Source organism: Talpa occidentalis, unplaced genomic scaffold, assembly GCF_014898055.3.
Source record: "Talpa occidentalis isolate TD23 unplaced genomic scaffold, MPIMG_talOcc4v2.1 talOcc4.3, whole genome shotgun sequence".
NCBI classification, from domain to species: Eukaryota; Metazoa; Chordata; class Mammalia; order Eulipotyphla; family Talpidae; genus Talpa; species Talpa occidentalis.
The window spans coordinates 108,380,229-108,403,881 of NW_023603184.1; the positions used below are offsets into that span (position 1 = coordinate 108,380,229).

Below are 23,653 nucleotides of genomic sequence, written 5' to 3' on the forward strand. Positions count from 1 at the left end.
CAGCTGGATACCACCTAAGGGACCTCTACTGATATGTGGGGGGACAGAACAATTCAGTCAGTTCCTGGTGGGATTCCTGACCCTTGAAGTCGTGATATAATGAAATGGTTGCTTTTTAAGCCACTAAGTTTTAGAGCAACAGATAACTGGAACAAGTTAGAGTAGGATGATTAGAGAATGTGAAGGGGGAGCAGAAGAGAATTCTCTGAAAGAGGTCATAAAAACTTTGGAAATGAATTAAAAGTGAGCTAGGGATTCAGAAAACTCACAGCAAGTTTGAAAAAAAAAAATCAGAGTCACAAACTTTTAACAGGCCACTACTGTGATTTTGAGCCTCACTCACAACTTTGGTTCAACTTCTTAGAGATTCAGAGGGAAAACAGCAGTCAAGTCTTGCCTCATGCAGATTCTGTGAACAGTAATGAATAAACATGACAAATGAATATGCTGCAAATAAGAGCTGAAAATGCTAAATATGTAAGAAGCAATCTTTGCACCTACTGAAAATCTTCCATCAGATGATTTCAATTTGGAGATGTCTCAGGGGAAAATAACTTTCAAAATACAGATTTTTATTTTTTGCACTTTTATTGAAAAGGTACATTTAAAAAAATACACAGACATTTTACCATTTACAGATTGCAGATATAGATGCTCTAAAAGAATTCACCCTATTTTGTTGTTTTATGATACCTCTTGCCCCTGATATCACAAACATTCCAGTCTTGTTGCTATCAGTTTAGAAAGGGGGGCATGGGAGCATGACCTGCAACATATTCAGTGAACAGAAAGACAGATTGTTCAATTATAAATTTTTTATCTTCTGTACATTATTGCATCAGGGAGCCACAAAGTTATGTAGCATCATTACAAATGAAAACAGGTTAAAAATGAAAAAGATAATTACGTAGAAATACATAGATTCATTGTCTTCTTGCAGAATGCACTAGAGGTGCAAAAATGTGCAATTTAGGAAGCTCTTTTTCTGTGTGTACACATTTGCTTAGCAACTCAAACCAGTGAGGAAGCTACCAAATAAGTTAAACAAAAATAGCAAACAGATAGTAATTATAGCTATGTTATATGGCTTTCTATTTTGTTTAAATATCACCAAATAAAATGTAAAATAAAGGAAACACATTACTTTATCTTTTGTTCTCTTAAAGAGAAAATTCAAAGCTACTTTGCTTCCTAACGTTTACACAGCAACTAAAAATGTTTAATTCAGACAAGAGATACAGATCTAGAACTACACAGGATACAACAGTACTTGGGTCTAAAACAGTACACAATCCCTGTCAACAAAGTACACCAAAAAGAAGACGTTGCGATCGTCGGGAAGATGGTAGCCACAAGTAAGCACTTGTGTTCATCTATTTTTGTTCCACACTTGAATGTGCCCAGTTGGATTCCAGAGTTATGTACAGACGTGTGAGGAAGACCCTAGTTTTCAAGTCTGTCAGGAAAATATTCCATATTGTTTCTAAGCCAAATCACACCCATGGAAAAATAGTCAGAGAATGATATATATATATATAATTTTTTTTTTCTGACCAATACATTTGCAAGAAACCAAATATCTCAGATGCACGAATTGATTGGGGGAGGGGGGATGTAAGAAAGGGGATAAGGAGATAAAGCCTTGCTGCTCAGATTCCTAAATGACAGGAGCGGTCTCTAAAAGCACTCATGAACTAGTGATTTGTTACTCTTTGGAGTCAGGGCTCGAGTAGTCTGCTGCATTTTATGACTGGGTGGGAGCACTGCAACACAAAATGCTTCAATTGCTGTATCCTCGTGGCTTTCCTTCTCTGTTTTGCTACTGGCCTCAACATCGCAGGGATGGGGCGGGGGGCGGAAGGGCTTGCAGCCCTCAGTATGGAGCGAAGAGGATGGAGGCAGGCGTGGCGCGGATGGGCCCGTGGCCAGGTCTCAGGAGCGCTGGAGGTATAGCTGGAGCCTGGAAGAGCGAGGCTGACGGCCGAGGTGGCAGTGACAGTGCCGAGGTTACGGCCGCTGCCGCCGCCAGGGGCGAGGACAGGAAGGCGGGGGTCAAAGGCTTCATCATATCCTTCTGGAATGCAAGTTTTGCCTAATGGAGGGAGAAAAACCAGGAAAGGGATGAAGATACTGTTTTGAACAGCAGCACCACATCTAATTTCATAAGTAAAATAGCAAATTAAGTCAATTTGTAAAAGTCTTTACTATGAGAAATCAAATGGTTATTTTCACGAAACTGGTTTCCAAGAAGCTTGGCAAACCTGTACTTGGATTTGCTTCTTTCTCGACTCTTTTCTGGTAGTATCTGCCCCTGGGCACTGGGGCATAGGGCCACCTCTCTGAACAGACACTGGGGTGATTTCATGCTATAGCTCAGAAAGAACAAACATACCCAGAAGGTTTCCTGCTTTAGATAATGGAGCTAAATTCCAGTTTCTGATTTGTTTAGACCACAATGAGCCTTGAGGGAGTATTTTTTTTTTTTTTTGACAGTATGCATGACCCTTCACTTCACTTCTCTTGAAAATGCTCACTGAGCTAGGTAACTGAAGTTTGGAAAATTAGGGCCCCATGAAGAGTCATGAAAACAGTCTCAGCTCTTTTTCTCTGACCACTCAAAGAATGTTTCTTGAAAAACTGCAGCTAACTTAAATTTCTCGTTGGGAATGATTGCAAGTGGGCTAGAAACTTTATTAAAAGAAATCCAGGGAGGAATCATTAATTTCTCTTTTGAAATCAGGAGGCGCTTTGCAGGCTGGATTTGCTTAATGCAGGTAACACCTGCTTGCAGCATCAGACAGTAGCTTTGAAGAAACTGAGAGGTAATCTCAGCATTGTATCCAGCTGGCCAATCTGAGCTTTACCCTCACAGGGATTGCCACACTGGGCAGAGTCCCAGGAAGATGATGAAATGATCCATCTGGGATGGATATATGACACCTATTGCTGGACCCCTGGTAGACATGGAGAGAGAACACAAACACCCATTTTACCTCTGGGGGGTGCGGGGAGTGGAGAAAAAGAGAGAGAGACTTGTTAAAGCGTAAGGCATTGCACTTCATGAAGTTCAGTTTCTCTTCTGGAAGGAAGCTCTCTTCAAGGTGTTCCACAGAAGGGACAAAAGCACTTCAGTCTGAAACTTTTGCCTACTAAGGCTATTTGAAATCAAAACCTCTCAATGACCAATGAGTCCCTAGGCCCTCCTTACCCATGGTCCTTGCCAAGTTAGCAAGTCTACCCCACAAATAGCTGAGCAAGAGAGGTGATCTTACTGCTAAAATGCTTGGGCTCCGCTGGAGTTTGTTGTAAGGGCTGTATTTCGGCTTCAATGGTTTCCCTGCAACACGATCCTTATGCCTTCGACTAGAAATGTGCTGGAAAAAAGATGATGCATTAGCTGAATCTAAATGTGATATTTATCCTGTAAAATATATTTCCTAAAAAAATAATGGTAAAATACATTTCCTAGATAGAGGTAGCTGGTTTTTCCATTCTTAATCCTAGGTCCATAGTTTCAAGATGGTTTGGGTAAAATCACCATGTTCTCCACATTAAAACTCTTGCCACTCCCTTGTAATGCTTTTCTCCCTGTTCTTTCTCTATTGCATTCACCCTACTTTGCCTGGTATTACCACTGTGACGGATGAGTCTCTTTCCCTAACCAGATAATGGCCTTGGAAGACAAGCGCTGGCCATCTTACTATCTTTCCAGAAGATCCTTCCGAGGACTGTAAGCTCCAGGTGATGGCTGTGCTCACCTGCCTCATACCTGACCTGCGATCTGACAGAGAGTAATACAGGTGTGTAAATGTTTGGTACTGACTCTCTTCTACGTACCTTCTGTATGTTTTCAATTGCTGTATGGATCCCATAAAGGTTAGTAAATTTAACTGAGCACAGCGAAAGCCATTACATAGATTCAGAGATACACAGTCAAATGGCAATGCTAAGCAACAGTAGCTACTAATTCAGGATATACTACCTGTTTGAGTTGAATTTCTGAGTTAACATGAACATCACAGATTTCACAATGAAATGTTTTATTCTGTAGTCCTGAACCCTTACTGCCATTCTGCATCTTTAACCTTGAGCCAGGTCGAGGATAGGATTTAATTGGACCAGCTCCATTACGAGCTTCAACCATAGTCTTGTGTTTAGATCCTAGGACAGAAAGAGACATATTAAATAGTTATTTAAGAATGATAGGAAATGCTTTCTTTTCATATCCCTGAGAAATTTATTTTTAATGTTTTCAGGCTGAATTTCCCATTGCTTTTTAATGACCATTTTGATAGTAATTATACATCTATAACATTTTCATTGTAAAAAACAGGAAAACATAATAGTATAAAATGAAGAAAATATGGATAGTAGAGTGAAGCATAAGAAAATAAAGATTACTCTTATTTTCACCGACCAGGGATTGCCACTGGTTATCATTTTAGTGTATTTCTTTTCAGGTTTTTTTCCTTAGTATACTAAAATCATACATAAATATCTTTAAAATCATACTAACATCCTAAAAATTTCATATATACATATTTTCTTGTAATTAAATTTTAATGACTAGGTAATATATTTTACCATATTCAGTTACTGTAATTTATTCAATATTTTCCTACTGAGGAACTTTTAGGTTGTTTCCATTTTATTCTCTTTTTTTAATGTGTACTGCAGTGAACATTGTGCACAGATATTTGTTTCCCTCTTTGAAACTTCACCAACATGAATTTTGGAAAGTATTAGAGGTTTTTGAGGGAATAAAGAACAGAACAAGTTTTATCTCCAATCTGTTTTTGCCTTGCTGTTTCCAAAGTCATGATTATACTTTTGTTGAAAATAGTCCTTTGAATCAAAAAAGTAGAGAAGACATTGAACAAACTGAATGTCTGAACAACAGATATGGCATTCTGATGGGGAAAGCTGGGCTTTGTTATAAACATTATTTAAATTCAAATGGTAGCTGCTAACCTGTATTGTGTGCTTCTAGCTGTGACAGGGAGTTCACAGCCACTTTGCATAGTGAACAATAAAGTAATTTTTTGGCTTTTTCTTCTTCTGATTCAGAAACAGTACCAGGAGCTCCATTTGTGCTCTTGGAGGGAGAAGTGGCAGCTCCAGGTGCCAGGGGTGCTGTGCCAGATTTGAGGAGAAATGAGCCACCTTCAGAGCTGGATGGCTGACTGGAACTGTTCACTTTTAACTTCCCTTTATCTTCTAAGAGAGACACAAGAGAGATGACATTAAAATTTCGTATGTCATATAAACATACATAAACTGCCATAAAGGAATTAAAACCAGAAATTTGCATTTCTATATGTAGTTTTTATGCCAGCACAGATTTTTAGTTAATTGAGTCATCTCAGATCATGATGACTTATGAAAAACAACTTTGTTCTACCACTTAGAACAGGTAACTTTCTGTCTGGTATGCTTGAATTGTAAATTCTGTTCTAGGGAAGTTTTTAATATACACAAAAGCCAACTATTCTGTAATGTGATTACATGACATGAAGATAACAGGAGATAAGTCATGATAGTTTCATTTGAATATTCAATTTAATTATGACATAAATATAAAATCAAAATTCAATTTTGTACCAAGTTAAACTTTTAACTTTGGTGTGCAAGGTAGAGGGGAGGGGGGGAACATGGTTCATTTTGATTAGGTTTAGTTAAGTTTTTGCTGCTCTGAGTGGCAACTCAATTTATCCAAACTACAAGATGCAAAGATTCCACTCATTATGCTTATTAATTACTGCCAGTCTAAATCATAAGTTTTAAATAATGACACTAACTTAAGCACAAAATGAAGATTAACCAAATCATTTACAGACATCTTGGCATTTTGATCATGTAGCTACTAAATACTTATAATCCTCAGGGCTCATGTGCAGACTGCAAGAAGGGTCAGAGTGACTTTAACAGAATCTAACTCATCAGACCTCATTTACTATTCAACATAGATTCTGTTGAGTGGCTCCTTTGGGAAAGAAACTGGAACTTCTTAGGCAACAGCAAACTCCATCACATGTTTAATCCTAGTAGAGCTAGTGCTCTTAGAAATTGTCTAGATATGCTGTTAGACTCTCATTAAGAGAGAAAGGGAATTGAAAGTGAAAATGTATTTGTTACGTGCTCTGTTAATTGGAACTATGTACCATGGGCTCAGGTGACCAAGTGGGAAGGACTGAGCAGGGGAACAGAGAAATGGTAGTATGAGTCTGTTCTGTAGAGGGGACAGACCTACATAACATACATTAAAAGTGACTGGAGATCCTATTTCTACTTAATCAGTAGTTGATTTTTATCCCTTTTCCTGCATTGGAACCATCCAGGTCAAGACCAGACATAGCAAGGATTCTATAGGTAAGTTCTAAATCTGGTGGTCTCTGGAACAAATGAATGTCAGTAAACTTTTTATCCTTGGGTTTCACAATCTATATTCATTTTCAGCAAGTTTATTAAAAGTTCAAGATGCCATGAAGATAATGGAAAAGACCTAAAACTTATTAAACTGACCTCAATAGTATGAGGGAAGGAAAAAAAATCATTCTTCCTAAATGGTAAGACTATGTAAATTAAGTTGAGGATTACTTTCAGCCCACACTCATCTATGACTCCTCAGACTGAATTTGTAATTTTATAGAACTCACAAAGCAGTGAAATAATTGAGTAATCTTAATATTTGCCCCTGCGGAATGACTCAATTTCTGGTGATGGAAACAAGTTATTACACACCAAAACCTTTCTTTCCTTCATATTTTATATAAATTTAACCTAAAGAATATGACCTGTCAACTACACAATCTTAACTTATATTACTATTTTAATATCCCTTATATTGATCGTCCTTATGTTCTCTTACATTATAACTATATAATTATACAGAACTTTGTAATTTACTAAGTGCTATTACTTATATTCTTCTTATCACTCACAACAAACTTGTGAAATAGGTAAGTCCAAATGGTTATTTCTATCTTAAAGATGAAACTGAGCTCATCAAAGTGAAAAAATGCCCTGCAGATTAGGATGTGGCATAAATGGGCATGATGGTTTCTTTCACAAATCACCAGTCAGGGCCTCCCTAGTGGCGCAAGGGGTTAAGCACTGCACTATGAAGCAATCCATAGCCTCTGCAGCATGAGTTTGATCCCCGGCTGGCCAGGGAGAAACCCACATGGTGAAGCAGACCTCTCCTGTCTTGCCCGCTGCTCCCCTCAGCAGTGTATTTCAGTCCATCTGCCTGTTCTATTCCCCGCTCTGTCTCTGGTGGATCCTCTCACCCCCTGCATCTCTGGCCTGTACCCCAGCTCTTGTATGCATAAATAATTAAATCTTAAAAAAAAATCACCAGTCAGTGGATTAATCTGCTTGCCCAAAGGGAGGACCTGGTAAGGTACACAATAGCCACCCAGAGATGTGAAATAGCTGTGGCTTTGTTATATAATTACTGTTTGGTTTTAAAGCATATTTGCCTTACATGAAAATATCTATTCTACTCATCAATCATGGAATTCAGATTACAGTAAGACAAACACAATTTTGTTTCTTCTCTATAGCCTGATTTTTTTTTAAAAATAGATTTCCTTTTCCTAAGTCCTTTTCAAGAGACCATTTATTTATTAACAAGTGCATATTAACTATGCTAATTGCTGACAGTGTGCTATTCTGCCCACTGAAGAGAGCAGTAAATACAGTAGGTATATGCTTCAGCAAGTAACGGTTTCCACAGAGAAGGAAAGAGTTATTCAGAGACATCTAATTGGTGATAGAAACTGGGAAGAGGCATGAGAGCTTAAAGCAGGAAATGATTACCTCGGGTTCGGAAGGAGACATTTTTCATAAAGAAAATAGTATTTGGCTGGATTTTGAAGGTCAAGTTTAGATAGGCACAGAATAGAGATGGAAAAAAAGTAGGAAGTAGATGGTTAGAAGTGAAAACATGAGGAAATGCTTAAGTCTTAGGAAGCTGCGGTTGGTTTGCTTGTTGAGTACTTGATCACTGGGAATTGAATGAGAACAACAGTAATAAGAGGTATTAATATAAAGGTGGATTGGGTCAAAGAATATCTTAAAGTAATTAAAGTAGACACTAAGGATAGCAATTTCCTTTTAAAAACAGTAAGAGATATGATGTAATTAATATTTACATGATCTAAAATTTAGATAAAGTATGTTTTAATTTTTATCCACCACATAAGGTTGGAGTCTTAATCTTGGAGAGCAGGGAAAAGTTCTGACTTTAGAAATGCATGACTTGTTCCATCATATTTACGCCACTGGACTAGCTTGTCAATAAAACAAATCTTAAAATCAGGAAAGTCACTGATGCATTAATATATTTAAATTGTGGCACTCTTTCTGGATATGTAAATTGATAAGTTTCAAAGACTAATTTTATTATTTCTCATTTCAATTGCTTGGTGTTTTAAATCAAAATCCATTATATTATTTCTCTTTCCTTATGGCATTTTAAGTCCTTTTATTTTGTGTATTTGAAAGTTTAATGAATGTACTGTTTACTGCCATTTCTTTTTTTTTTAATATAAATGATTATCTTTATTTATTTATTTATTTTTTATACAAGCACTGGGTACAGTCAGAAGCGCGGGAGGGTGAGAGAATTCACCAGAGCCAGAGCGGGGAGCAGAGCAGGCAGAAGGACCGAAGCACACTGCTGAGGGGAGCAGCGGGCGGCAGGAGAGGTCTGCGCGCCATGTGGGACCCTCCTCCGGTGGCGGGGAGCAGCCGGGGATTGAGCCGGCGCCGCAGAGGCCGCGGGCAGCCTCGCAACCCAGCGCTCAACCGCTGCGCCACGGGGGAGGCCCCACTGCCATTTCTTTTTAATAAAGATGCATGTCATCTGGAACTTCTAGTTAATACAAATTCCATTTTCAAGTATTCCCTCTCCTAATGTTAATTAACAGGTCTTTTGACTGTCTTAATAATTTCCTGATTACTCAAACATCTTTTTTAAGGTTTTATCCTACAGGATTTTTGAACAAGATTTGCTTAGCTGCATCAGAATTGCCCTTTGTAACAAATAAACATAATTTATTCATCCAAGTGAATTTGGTTTTTCAGAGTAGCCTCCTTAGGAGGTTTCACTTTGATTCACTTATTTTCCAAAGTTCTGAATATTTTGAAAACCTCAATTTTTGGAACTGTTTTCATATGCAGTTGACAAATCCTGTGAAGAAAATCTGCTTTCAATATGTATTTGTCACCCTTTTTTTTCACTCCAAAAAACTACTGGAATTAACTCACCTATTCATGAAATTTAGCACTATATTACTCAAATACAGCCTCAGAAGACCAAGATGTTGACACAGAAAATGAAAGGAACATGCCAAAAGCTCTGAAAGCAGTTTTCAGAAACTAGTCCTGTTGGCAAATAGAATAGTTATTCCATATATGGTCTTAATTTTTAAACCAATCAACATTAACTGCATCATAGATCTTGTATTTGAAGTAGAATGTTGGAAGTGATAATTAAATTTTTCATGATTCCATGAAAAATATAAGGTTTATTTTGAGTTTAATGTGATTAATATGTTTTTTTCTAAACAGGTTAATGGTTTAATAACAGACACATGTCTTCATGATAAATTTATGCTCACTGTAGAAAATAAGAGTCAGACAAAAATTAAAAATCACCCATTATTCCTTCATCCAGAATAAAAGTCAGCAAACTTTTTCTGTAAATTACCAGATGGTACATATATTAGGCATTACTGACCATATTGTCTCTGTTGCAACTACTCAGCTCTGCTCTTGTAGCAGGAAAGCAGAAAACACATGATTGAGATCCAGTAAAACTTCATTTATAAAAGTATGCAGCAGGCCAGACTAGGTTTGCTGACACTTGACCTACAATGAATATGTTTTGTTATCTATTTCTCCACACTATTTGTTATGAAATAGTGAGTATGAATGCACAGAAATAATTATTCTGTAACATTGCACTTAGCAATAAATCAACAATATTTTTCCATGTCAATAAATGTAAACTGGACCATGATATATAACACCAAAAGAGATTTACTTATATGACTTCACTAGAATTTATTCAACTAGTCTTCTTTTGATATTTGAGTTATTTCTGGTTTATACTTTTACTAATGTTAAAAAGGTATCAAATGGGACTTCTGTTGCCTCAGATTGATGGTCATAGTCTCAAATTGAAAGCAGTTAGTAGTAACAATCTCAGCATGTTAGAGAAAGTCCACAAAAATTCCTTAGACACATACCAGTAGCATTTATAAGAAACAGTATACTGCTACCAACACCATATCACTCATCTCCCTGGATTATATAAGGATTGGCGATTAGAAGACTCACTGGCATTCTAAGTTGCTGGCCTGATTGGGAGCTTCTCAATCAGCCAAGTGAGAAAAACTAGAAGGGTCACTGGCATTTCATTTCCTAGTCTTGGCAATCTATCAAGTAAATTAGGGACATGAAAGGTGGAGAGAAAGTGGGCTGGACCAAAAAAGGGTTGAAGAACCTGCAATTTCAGTTTGGCATGTCAAGGTAGAATGAGTTATCTTTGGGTCATTAGGTCATTTTGAAAGGTGGCCAGACTTATGTCATATAAGTGCCCAACACAAAAAACGCTGACTACGAGGACTCTGTCAACAGAGGTTAAGGAGTGGACATCTGGTAGCAGAAGATGAGGAAGGATTGGAAGAACCTTGGAAAAACTTTACACTTGGTCCCAGAGAGAAAGAGAGGAAGAAAAGGAGGGAGAAAGGGAGGGAAACAGAAAGAGAGCAGGAGAGAGAGAACATCTGAATGCCTGCCATGTACAGAGCATGATTTAAATGTAAAAACATTTGCTCCTGTCCCCCCTCTAGTTCTTCCGCCTATACCTAACAATTGGAAAGGGCAAGAATTAGAACTGATGATAGGGAAGAAGGAAGGAGCAAACTATGCTCCTTCCCATAGTCCACTCTGCATCAGGAGGAAGGGAAATTAAAGCGTCAAGTGGATGAAGGCCTGAAGTTTCAAATGAGACCAGACTTTCTGATACCCAGAAATGTCTTTGAGGAGTGAGAATGAGAAATTCAACAGAGTATATAGACAATGATATCTGTGGTCTATTGAATTCATATATTCAATAAACCAGTTACAAGACCACTGTCCTGCTCTGTGGCAGAAGGCAGGGGTATTTATCCAGAGTTACAAGGAGTGGAAGGGGGAGTGGGCAGGGTCAGCAAGTTTATCCTTGTAATTGGTTGAGTGACCAATGAATACATACATTTTTTGAGCTTATAATGTACACTGCTGACTGGTATTCCAGAATGATTACACAAATGAATACTCTAAGAATTTGTAAGAGATCGTGGTTCCCTCTACCATCACCAGTCTAATCATCCATTGTCTTTGACCATCTTAAAATAAAATACAGTAGCTCATTGTTTATGTTAATTTTCTTTTAATATTGAATGAGATGAATATCTTTTCATAAGAATAATTATGATTTGTGTTTCAAAGTAATTTTTTTTTTAAATCTTAATTCTGAGAGGGAACAAAAAACTCTTGACCTGAATGCAATTTGAGGAGCTAAAAATTTTAAATGAAACAAAAAGTAACAAGATTCCTTTTACAAACAACTAATAATATTAAGATGGTTGGAGCATGACTGTTAGAAGCTGAATTCAGAGGCTCAGTCACTATTTAGGGAAGTCTGCCTTTATGCAGGAACACAAAAATAGGCCTAATGGCTGCTTCAAGCAGTTATCTCTTACAGTGATAGTAAACATGATAATAATAATCACAAATCAATAGCTGACACTAATTGAATATTCAGTCACCATACAGCAAACACTATGTTAAGAAATTATAATCATTACCTCATTTACTTTTCATACACTCTAATGAGGCAGATATTGTCTGCACCTTCAAATTTCTTTTTTTATTGAGGCGAAACATAATGTAAGGTACATAAATTTAAATGAATTTAAACATATGTATACCTTTGTATGAACATGAGATATATAGAAGTTAGGAGACACTGATGTATAAAGTACAAAGATATAGAATGTTTCCACCATCCCAAAAGACTCCTCCAAATCAATTGGTACTCCCCCCGCCTCCTTTTCAAATAACCACAGTTTTCACCTGTCAACTTAAATTAGTTTTGCTTTTTGTTTTCTTACATTCTGAGGGAAAAGAGGAAGATAGCATCTGAACTGCTGACCACCAGGTGATGGCAAAAGCAAGCTGGCGTCACTCAGCCAGTTACAAGGATAAACTTGCTGACTGCCCACTCCCCCTTCCGCTCCTTGTAACTCTGGATAAATCCCCTTGCCTTCTGCCACAGAGCAGGACAGTGGTCTTTGAGATTCAAGTCTGCTGCCCTCCTCAGTTTGTTGACAAATTAAACTAGTTTCCTTCTCCTCAAACTTTGTTTCCTTTTATTCCTGAGGACTCTGAAAGGGGCATTAGGTATCAGAATCACATATGTCTTCTTTTATGCCAGGCTTCTTTCACTCAACATGTCTGTGGGATTCATCCATATTTCCAAATTGCTACATATTGAAGTTTTGTCTTTTTTAGTGACTGGATAGTATTTCATTAAGGAGACTTTTCAATGCATGATTTATATATTTCATAATATGACTATAACACAATTCATTTGTCTGTTTTACTCTTGAACATTTAGAATGTTTTCAGTTTTTGGCTATTCTGAATAATGTTACTAGAATTTTTTTTTTAATGAGAAAAGGCTGTAGAGAAGTTTAATAATAACATGTAGACCTCCTGTATACATGGGGGTGACACAGCATGGCTGAGTAACTTGCTCACAGTCTTAAACAGCCGAGGAGAAGGGAGATTGGGGAAAGAAAGGGAAATCAGTTGGGGCATTTACTGGAGAATGCAAAGGTACTTCTGCCTTTGAGCCTTTAAATCTTCTATTGAGAAGATTTAAGGGGATTAAATCTCCCTAGAAAAGATCCTTAGATACAAACATTATTAAACATGTTTTTGGTAGACATAGGTACTCATTTATGTTAACTATATATACATGGGAATAGAAATGCTGGACCGTAAGATATGGCTTTAGCAGATTCTGAAGACAATTTCCCCCAAATAGTTGTATGGTTGTACAGATTTACATTTCTACCAGCAACGTACGAGAATTCCTATTGTTCCACATGCTCTCTAACACATGGCATCTGTGTTATCAGTACTTTTTATTTTAGTCACTCTGTTGGAGGTGTGGTAGATCACATTGTGGTTTTAACTTGTATTTCCTGAATATCTAGTGACATTCAGTACCTTTGCATTTGTAGGATCAGTCTCCCCAAAAGGTCTGATAGACTTTTCTCAATTTGCCCAGAGTAGGCTCTTTGTCACCTTGGTGTGAGAATTAGATGCTATTTTAATTACTCAGCCAGCCTCAGAAGAACCTAAAACTATACAGGATGATTTCTTTTATGCACTGGCACATATTTTTATTGGTTATCTGTGTACCTTCTTTTGTGAAGTGCTTGGCCAAATCTTTTGCTTATTTTTTAAAAACTAAATTCTCAGCTTTGTTTTATTTTGATATATAGGATTCTTACTATAGTAAGAATCTTACTAGTATAGTAATCTTACTATAGTAAGATTCTTACTATAGTAAGAATCCTATAGTTTAAATAAGTTACTTTTTTCAATATATATGATTAAAAGTCATTTTCCAGGAAATGGCATGCTTTTGTCTCTCTAAATGTTCTATTTGTTCAAAAAGAGAAAATCATCAAAGGTTAGATTAAGTAATTTGCCCACAGTCTTCAATTAATAAATGGTAGAGCACAAATTCAAATGTAGAACTCTGAATACTGAACCAGAATTGCTTAATGCTCTTCTATTTTAAAGGAGAACAGAGTAAAAAGGCTCAGTTTCAGTGATATTTTCCTGAAAGACTGACATTGCTGAAAGTTGAATGTATGGTTATGTCTTTACATATCTTAGTTCAATGATGCCATACAAAATATAGGATGCTATAAGCAACTTCCTGGAAACCAGATAAATGTTTATTTTAATACAATTTCTTTAAAGTTAAAAATTTGCATGTAAACTAGGAAAGCAAATGACAACAATATGCATTTCAAGCAAAATTTATTTAGGCATTGCTTTTTCTGAATTTTCATTTCTTAATTAATGGACAGGATTAATGGACACCTGAAAGAAGGTCTCTGATTCCCTATGAAAAGTAAATATTTCCTCTTGTTTTTGCTTCTGCTAACAAGTCTTGATTTATTAAGCTGTATAAATTCAAGCCACTAAAAGGTATCATTTTCTGCCATTGAGAAATGTAAAGTATTGTATTTAAAATTATAATAAGAAAAAGGTAGATAAGATGTAGGCACACACACATATACTTCTTGATGAAGTGATAAGTAACATAACCTTTTTTTTTTTTTTAAATAGAGGCATGTTTTTATTTATTTATTTATTTGTTTGTTTGTTTTGTTTATACATGCACTGGGTACAGTCAGAAGCGCGGGAGGGTGAGAGAATTCACCAGAAGCAGAGCGGGGAGCAGAGCAGGCAGAAGGACCGAGGTACACTGCTGAGGGGAGCAGCGGGCAGCAGGAGAGGTCTGCGTGCCATGTGGGACCCTCCTCTGGTGGCCAGGGAGCAGCCGGGGATTGAACCGGCGCCGCAGAGGCCGCAGGCAACTGCAACCCAGCGCTCAACTGCTGCGCCACCGGGGAGGCCCCAGTAACATAACCATTTTGAAGCATATGACATTCATACTATTTTACCAACCAAGACCTCTTTAGGATTATATCCTATGAAAATAATCATCCATACATACATCATTCCATCCATCCATCCATCCATCCATCCATCCATCCATCCATCCATCCATCCATCCAACAAATCTAACAAATACTTAGAGAGCACCTATTATGTATTATACACTATTCTAGGCACTAATTTACAGGTGAAAAAGACCAAATCTTTGACTTAATGTAATTAATCATCTAGTGTAGAAGACAGAAAATAAAACACACACATTTATAGTATTTGTAGATATAGATCATAAAACACAAACATAAAAGTATATTTTATATACATCTATATTAAACATGCATATAAAGTATGTTTATGTATTATGTATCTATAAAATTATATGTAAACATAAAGTATATATACTTTGTATATGCATATGTACTTTATATATATACATATTAAATGTACATATGTAGTCTTATTGTAATAAGAACGCTAAAAAGAAATAGCAGGTTAAGGCAACCAAATCAGTTTAAGCTTGTTGGACAGTCTTAAAAGGTGATATTTGACAGACTCTTGAAAGAAATAATAGGAATTATAGAAGGAAACACAATCCAGGAAAAAAATAGGAAGGATAAAAGTCTTGAAGTGAAACAAGATTGAGATGAATGAGAAGGAGGTGAATACAGGTGTGGAGGAGCTGACAAGGGGTCAGACCACATACAGTCTGGTAGTGCATGAGAGAAATCTGAATGTCATCAAAGTTGTAATTACTGAGCAGAGGGCAGGGATATGTGATTTGTTTTCATAAGATCATTTTAACAGCAATGTGGAAAACAGAATGGGAAAGGATAAATACAGGGCTAGCAGTTAGGAGACTACTGTAGTTGTCCACCAGAGAAATGAGTTGCTTGGTTGGTAGAGAACTGAGGAGTATTCTCGGGATTTATTTGTAGATAGAACTGACTAGACTTACTGATTCAATGTGGATGTCAGAGAAAGGGAGGAATCAAGGATCTCTACTCTGGTTTTGGCATGAACATGCAGTGAATGGTGGGTGAGGTCTGAGATTAGAAATTATGACATTTAGGTTGCTAACTAAACTTCCTGGTCTTTCATCCAGAAAAATTTGGCTATTCCTCGTTTCCTCTCTGACTGATTTACCTCAAGTAAATGACTGAAGTGATTAGTGCCTTAATCTGGACTAAATGACTACCATTTTTGCTCATTGGGATCTAAGAATCTAAAAGATGATAAAGGTGAGGCAAGGGTTTCAGGTAGAAGACACAATAAAAACTAATAGTTCTGCATATTAACTCAGACAACTCAATTGCTAATGAGATCAAGATCATGGGTTCTGTTCCATACTCAAGGGCTATGGATTTCTAAATCCAAGTTACTGCTCTCTGAGAGACTGAAAAGAAAATGTGGGACAGTCTTCATAAACAAATCATCACAATTGGAAATCCCAACTCACACCCCATGCCCTAAACCAACGATTTTAATATTTAATATTTTTGTGCACAAGGTTAAACATCCACTTGTATAATATTTTTATCACTATGATTTAAAAGACAAAACTTTTGAATAGAGTTTTAATATGTGTATTTGCTTTCAATGAAAATGTAACAGGTTCTCTGCTCCTGGTATAGTCATTCACCATTTGTCAAAATGAGTCTTTGAGCTGTGCTCAGTTTTACCTACCAATGCAGTGAATGGTGGGTGAGGTCTGAGATTAGAAATTATGACATTTAGGTTGCTAACTAAACTTCTTGATCTTTCATCCAGAAAAACTTGGCTATTCCTAGTTTCCTCTCTGATTTATTTACCTCAAGTAAATGATTGAAGGCAAAACCTTCAACGCCTTTCCAAGGCAAAACCTTCCAGAATACTAAAAGAATCCCAAAACTTAAGAAAAGTGCTCAGGAAACCAAGTCTATAATTTTAGTAGCATTGTACTTTGTGACTTCTGGGTACACAGAAGGCTACTGCTTGTCAATCTTTACAATTAAATTTTGCTTTTTATATTTAATATTGCACTAAAAAGAATTAAGCAGTAAAGACACTCACTGAAATGACTGCAGGTCATATTATTTCCTGTATTCACAAACACTTTGTTCAACATCTCATTATTATTTCAAAAAACAAAGCAATCCCTATATTATTGCCTAACACTCATTAAACCAAGTTAGCTCACTTTGATAAGGAATTCTGAAATCATCCTCTTCTGCTCTATTGTGCCACTTTCTGAATAATGAGAAATTAATGGGTGTCAGTCAGCGTACCTACTTCCTTAGCTAGCACAATCTTGAGAAATAAAACTGAAAAGCCCATGGGATCTGCACCAGAGTAGAAGACACTGGAAATCTGTATTATGTCAATTTGTGTGCTGTGCTGCAGAAGGCTTCTTAAGCCTTTGCCTCATTTCTTCTTCCTTATCTATACACTTGACTTAGTAGAAGTGATAGAAACCATTAACTGATGACAGAGAAGCTTAAAGTAGAATTCCATTAAAATAGGTAATCGATTTACAAAAAAAAAAAAAAAAGAAAGAAAAAAGCAGCACACAGGCTGCAAGTTGAACAAGTCAAATTGGTACCTTGAAGTTCTTTGTAAAACAAAATGTAATAAGAGATGTACAGATGGTAGAGCATCATCACAGTATCAGTGGATGTACAAAGAAAGGGCTAGTCTAGTAGGCTACTCTAGTTTGTAGTAAGCAGGACTGCAGCTGTGCAAAGGAGCAGGGAGCAAAGACCTATTTTATATAGCACCTATATAAAAGCACTTTTTTTCTTTACATCGCTGAGGAAAAATTTATTTCCCCTGAATTGTCTTTCCTTTAAATCGCTTCTCTCTTTCTTATAGAGTCGACTATTCTCTTTCTATTGGGCTCTTTCTGTTTACAGAATGCTGAAAATTATACATTTCAAAAGTCATTCCCTGACTTGGTAGACTCTCTACCTATCTTCTCAGTGGTACTGAACTTAAAGTGGCCAGTGAAGTGGCTCTTTCCACTTCATCTCGATCTGTCCATCCTCACCCTCCTGAAAAAGCAGACTGCGTGTGCCTTAGAGATGATGCCACCCAAGACCAATCCAAATCCCCAGGGTACTTCAGCTTTATACCAGATGGCCTGAGAGTGACCCAGTACACTGGATTACTGATTCAGGTTTTCTCCAATGGATGCTTCATTTCAACTTGATCTAATTCTAAGAGTCCCAAGGGTTACCTACGTATGGAATAGTAAAGACTGGTTTACCTCACAAAACCTCTTACTGAGAGCTGACTTACTAAGAGCTGACTTGCTCTTTAGTCATAGGCCTTCCTGCTGGAAAATATCTGATCTCTATGTCCCCTTGAGTGGTAAATAGTTGAACCTTTGGAAACCAAAAGACTTCTCTATATGCTTATGCTATTTTGCAGATAATGGAAACCAGAGTATTTCAGTGACAAGATCAGAAACACCAAGTAGCCAAGGACATACACTGAACTTAAAGCTAATTTTTGAAATTCTCAAAGTACTAATTTCCAGAAACCCTGTCTCTTCAAGAATGGTTGATCACTGTGAAGCATGGTAATTCCCAATTAACTATGTTTACGTCTAATTTTCTTATCTTGGAAGCAGGAAAAATTGTCTGTAAATTAAAGTGTCTCTTCACTGATTCAGAATCACATGTCCTTACCTTGGGGGAAAAAAAGCTTACTTAACTTAGGACACATGAGAGTCAGGTGACTATTCTCACAAGTTCAAGATAGATCTTGGAATTTTTTGCCAGCCCTGACTTAGGCTATCCCTGCTCTTTCCATTTCTAAGACTATATCAAAAGAGATCTGGACACTGGGCTACACCCTGCAGGAAGTCTGTGGTCCAATGAAATGGCAGCCCTTGCTCTCCTTGTCTGAGCACTGCATGACAGCCACCCCACTGTCCCTTGTGCCACTTTGTTGGGGAGCAGAGGCTGCCAGTCTCACACTTAGATAAAGCAGTGGCATTTCCAAATATCTCCATGTTGAAAGTTGGCAGCCACACTCTGTATCAATGAGCTGGCCCTGATATTAGTGAACTTGTCACTTTTCCAAGTGAGCACAAGAGAGGACTTGTTTGCTAGAGTTTGAATTTAATGAACAGCTTTCCCCTATTTTGTGTAGTTTTCCAGCAATTTGACTCATACAATAGCGACATCATACTTTAACTCCTTCAGGTTGAAAGATTGCCCCTTTTTGATTTGTCACCAAGAAATGTGAAACAGTTATTTCTGAGGCAGTTTTATTATGGAAAATATAATAAGTAACTCATGTCACTCAAATCAAATCCCTCAGGGAGTAGGTCCAGCGATTCAAAAGTCAGGAATGAGATTAAAAACTAATTTTCTAGGAGGAATGAGAAGCAGGTTCTTCTTTTAAAAACACAGCCCTTTACAGAGAAACATGGCATCTCCAAATCTCTCCATGTTGAAAGCTGGCAGCCACACTCTGGATCAATGAGCAGGCCCTGATATTAGTGAACTTGTCACTTTCCTAAGTGAGCACAAAAGAGGACTGTTTGCTAGAGCTTGAATTTAATGAACAGTTTTCCCCTATTTTGTGTGCAACCTTAGAATTCTGCTCCTCCAGCTGCCTTCTCTAATGCGGAGTTGAAGGTTTAATTTTGATAGTCCAGGTAGGGTGAGGTGCACATTAAAAATGGAAAGGTCAGCGTGAGAGATGTGGAGGAAACCGAGTCTTTCTTCATCCATCCAGGGCAGAGAGTTACTGTTAGCACACAAGCTTATTGCCTCTGGCTGCTCCGGGGAGGTGGGTCTTGGTGCTCACTCTTTTTTTTTTTTTTAAAGATTTATTTATTTATGCATACAAGAATTGGGGTACAGGCCAGAGGGGTGTGTGTGGGGGTTGAGAGGATTCACCAGAGACAGAGTGGAGAGCAGAACACACAGGCTGACTGAAATACACTGCTGAGGGGAGCAGCGGGCGAGACAGGAGAGGTCTGCTGTGCCATGTGGGTAGCTCCCTGGCTGGCTGGGGAGCGAACTTGTGCTGCAGAGGCTGAGGATAGCTACATAGTGCTGTGCTTAACCCCTTGCGCCACCAGGGAGGCCCTTGGCTCTCACTCTTTATGGACTACACTGGGTCCAGGTTGCCCTGAGGAGACTGTGTAGACATTCATGGGCTGGGATGCCCAGGTATAAAAAAAGCCATCAATACTTTAAAAACATATTGCTAAAAGTCAATCATACCTTTACATTTCAAATGTAGCATTTGTGCCTAAATTCAATTTTCTGTTTTATTATGAACTTGTCAAAGCAGTTTTATATTCAAGACCTATAGGTTGCAATACAAAGTCTATGAACTGTAGAAAGTCTCCATTAAAAAACTGATGTAATTTAAGAGGCTTGGATCCCCAAAGGCGTTTGTCTGGGGTTTTTCATCAGGCATGTAGGAATACTGCTGTATGGAGACTGATGACTGCAACATAAAAGCATTGAACAAGAAAGAGATACGACATTGCATGGAAGATTGTGAAGCTCCCGACTCCAACATAAAACAAAGGATTCTTGAAAAAAAAAAAACAAAACAAACACCAAATACTTATCAGAGTGAACTAACTTGGTTTAATGAATGTTAAACAGTAATATTGGCGTTGGTTTGGTTTTTTTTGGAATAATGAATAATAATGAAATGTTGGACAAAGTATTTGTAAATACAGGAAAGAAAACTACCTGCAGTCATTTCAATGAATGCCTCTGTTGCCTAATTCTTTCTTTAGGAGTTTCTATACCATTCTACCAGTATCCCAAGATCTATAAACCTCATTAAGTCATTAGAAGCTATTATGCAAATAATGTTGAATGTGGAGAACAGAGAAAAGAACCCGTAATCATCTCTCACTAAACAAGGGCTTTTACTATTTTTTAAAAAATTTTTTTTTTAATTTTTATATTCCTCATACAATTGCGATCCCCTTATTTTGACCCCAATCCCTCCCCTCCTCGCCTCCTACCCCCCACAGAGTGTCTCTGGTTCATTGTTTGTTGATTTTGATTTTCACTTTCTTATAGTTATTCTTTTTCCTGGTCCCTTATTTAAGTTTTCTAGATTCCTGCTATGAGTGAGACCATCCGGTATTTTTCTTTTTCTTTCTGGCTTATTTCGCTGAGCATGATCCCTTCCAGCGCCATCCATGTTGCTGCAAATTGCATGTGTTTATCTTTTTTGAATGCTGAGTAATATTCCATGGTGTATATGTACCACATCTTCTTGATCCAGTCATCTATTTTTGGGCATTTGGGTTGTTTCCAAAGCTTAGCTATTGTAAACAGTGCTGCTATAAACATAGGGGTGCAGGTGCTCTTTGGAATTGATGTTTCTGTGTCCTTTGGGTAAATACCTAGGAGTGGAATTGCTGGATCATATGGAAGCTCTCAGTTTATAGGTCAAGATCTCCACACAGCTCTCCACAGTGGTTGGACCAGTTTGCACTCCCACCAACAGTGCAGGAGAGTTCCTTTTTCTCCACATCCTCACCAACATTTGTTGTTGCTAGTTTTACTATTCTTATTTTTTAATTTAACTTTTTTTGTTTTGAGGAAACTGGTTTACAACACTGTATATGATTCAGAGGTACAGGATCACACCCATCCAGATGCATATTATTCTACTGCCAAGGGACACACAGTCTTCCACTACAGTCCACTGGACCTTCTCTCAGCTTTCCTCTCCACCTTCCTTCTCCCTCTCTGGTGGCCTCACTTTTATAGTCTGATTTCTAGAATTTCTTATTGGTTTGGTTTTGTCTGACCCTTTGATCTGTTTCTCTATATTTCACGTATGAGTGAAACCACCTGGTACTTTTCTGTCTCCTTTTGGCTTATTTTGCCTAGCATAAGTCCCCCTAGTTCCAGCCATGTTGCTATAAATGATAGCATATATAGTCAGTACCAGGCTTACACCAGCAGGGGGACCTGGGGTGGTGGTCGCTTCCGCCCAAAGATGAGTCACTTCCGCCCAAAGTGGAGGCTGCTGCAACAGTAACCGGATGTTGCAAATCCACGTAAAGTGCATGCGCAGGCTTTCCGAGATATAGCCCCTCCCCTAAAATAAAGAGAGTTCCTGCAGCCATCCATGTGAGTAGAAGCATCTTTTCATCCCCAGCCCCTCCGCCATATTCCTGAACCCCGTCGGCCTGCAGGCAGGACCGGCAATATATATATGTATATATACATATGCACTTTTATACATATATACTTACATATATAAATACACACACGTTGTTGATGAGTAGTATTTCATTGTGTGTGTGCATGTGTGTGTGATAGCTCCTTAATTCACTCATCAACACAGGTTGTTTCCATAACTAAGCTATTGTAAATAGTGCTGCAATGAACATACCCTTCTTAGTGTTGCACATTCTTTAGGTAGATACCTAGGAGTGGAATTACTGGATTGTATGGTAGATCTACTGGGTTATTGGAAATGTCATGAAGTATTTCTTCTATGCTTTTCATGCATCATGACTTTTCTGACAACCCAATATTTTCAGTATTTTGAGAAACGTCCATATTGTTTTCCATAGGGTATTGATCAGTCAATATTCCCACCATAAGTATACAAGTGTTCTTTTGTCTCTACACCCTGAAATCTTGTTTTTTTTCTTGTCCATTCTCACAGGTGTGTGATGGTATCTCATTGTAGTTTCAATGTGCATTTTCCTAATGATAAATGACGATGAGCATATTTTTTAGGTGCCAGCTGGCCATCTGTGTATCTTCTTTGGATAACTGTCTATTTAGTGCTTATGTCTATTTTTTTGATTTGATTGTTGTTTCTGAATTTGTATATTTTAGGTATTAGTCACTTGTCTGATGTATGATGTGCAAACATTTTCTCCTATTCAGTAGGCTGTCTTTTCATTTTAATAATAGTTTCTTTTGCTGTGTAGAATTTTATTACTTTGATGTAAACCCATTTGTTTATTTTTGTTTTGTTTTTTCCTTACTGTTGGACTTGAGTCCACAAAGACATCGCTGAAGCCAACTTTGTGGTGTGTTTCACATTCTATGTATTTTATGGTTTCAAGTCTTACATCCAGTCATTAATCCATTTTGAGTTAATTTTTGAATATATGGAAGTCTAGTTTCATTCTTTTCAAGTGACTGTCCAATTTTCCAAATACCATTTGTTGAAGAGACTTTACTTCTTGCAAATGTATACCTGTGGCTCCACTGCAGATTAACTGTGTTTTTTAAAAATATCTATTAACTATTTTTAAAAATATATTTAAAAAATATTAAAAAAATTTTTTTTGTATAGAAGAACTGGGGTGTAGGCCAGAGGTGTGGGAGGTGAGAGGAATCACCTGAGACAGAGTGGGGAGCAGAACAGGCAGATTTACTGATATACACTGCTAAGGGGAGCAGTGGGTGAGACAGGAGATGTCTGCTTCACCATGTGGTTAGCTCTCTGGATGGGGATCAAACTCAGATGTTAATAGTGATAGTGCTGAGATTTAATGCCTAGGCCACCAGGGAGGCCCTCCAGATTAACTGTTGATATAAGAGTGTGTTTATTTCTGGGCGCACAATTCTGTTTCTTTCGTCTCTGTGCCTAGTTTTGTTCCAATATCATATTGTTTTGATTACTATTGCTTTGTAGGATAGTCTGAAGCCTGGTTGTGAGAGATCTCTGTTCTTCCTCTATATTGTCAGGATTGCTTTAGCTATTTGGGGTCTTTAATGGTTCCATAAAACTTCACTAATGCTTTTTCTATCTTTGAAATATGCCAATGAAATTTTGATAGGGATTACATTGAATCTGTATAATATCTTGGGCAAGATGGCTATTTTTAACAATGCTAATTCTTCCAATTCATGAGCAGAGAATATCTTTCCATTTCTTTGGGTCTTCTATTTATTTTAAC

At 37.5% G+C, this 23,653-nt stretch overlaps 1 protein-coding gene across 10 annotated transcripts in view; it reads right to left on the reverse strand.

Annotated features, from left to right (window-relative positions):
* Positions 1–583: 583 nt before the first annotated feature.
* The window catches only part of ZNF385B (zinc finger protein 385B), a 366,436-nt gene continuing 343,366 nt past the window's right edge, over positions 584–23,653 (reverse strand). For all 10 annotated transcript variants that reach the window (XM_054699900.1, XM_054699901.1, XM_054699899.1 and 7 more), the window contains 4 exons: positions 4,972–5,217; positions 3,983–4,161; positions 3,273–3,374; positions 584–2,092 (listed from right to left, as the gene is read on the reverse strand). In XM_054699900.1, coding sequence (XP_054555875.1) covers positions 1,874–2,092; positions 3,273–3,374; positions 3,983–4,161; positions 4,972–5,217 — 746 coding nt within the window. In that variant the 3' untranslated portion in view covers positions 584–1,873. The remainder of the gene's footprint in view (positions 2,093–3,272; positions 3,375–3,982; positions 4,162–4,971; positions 5,218–23,653) is intronic.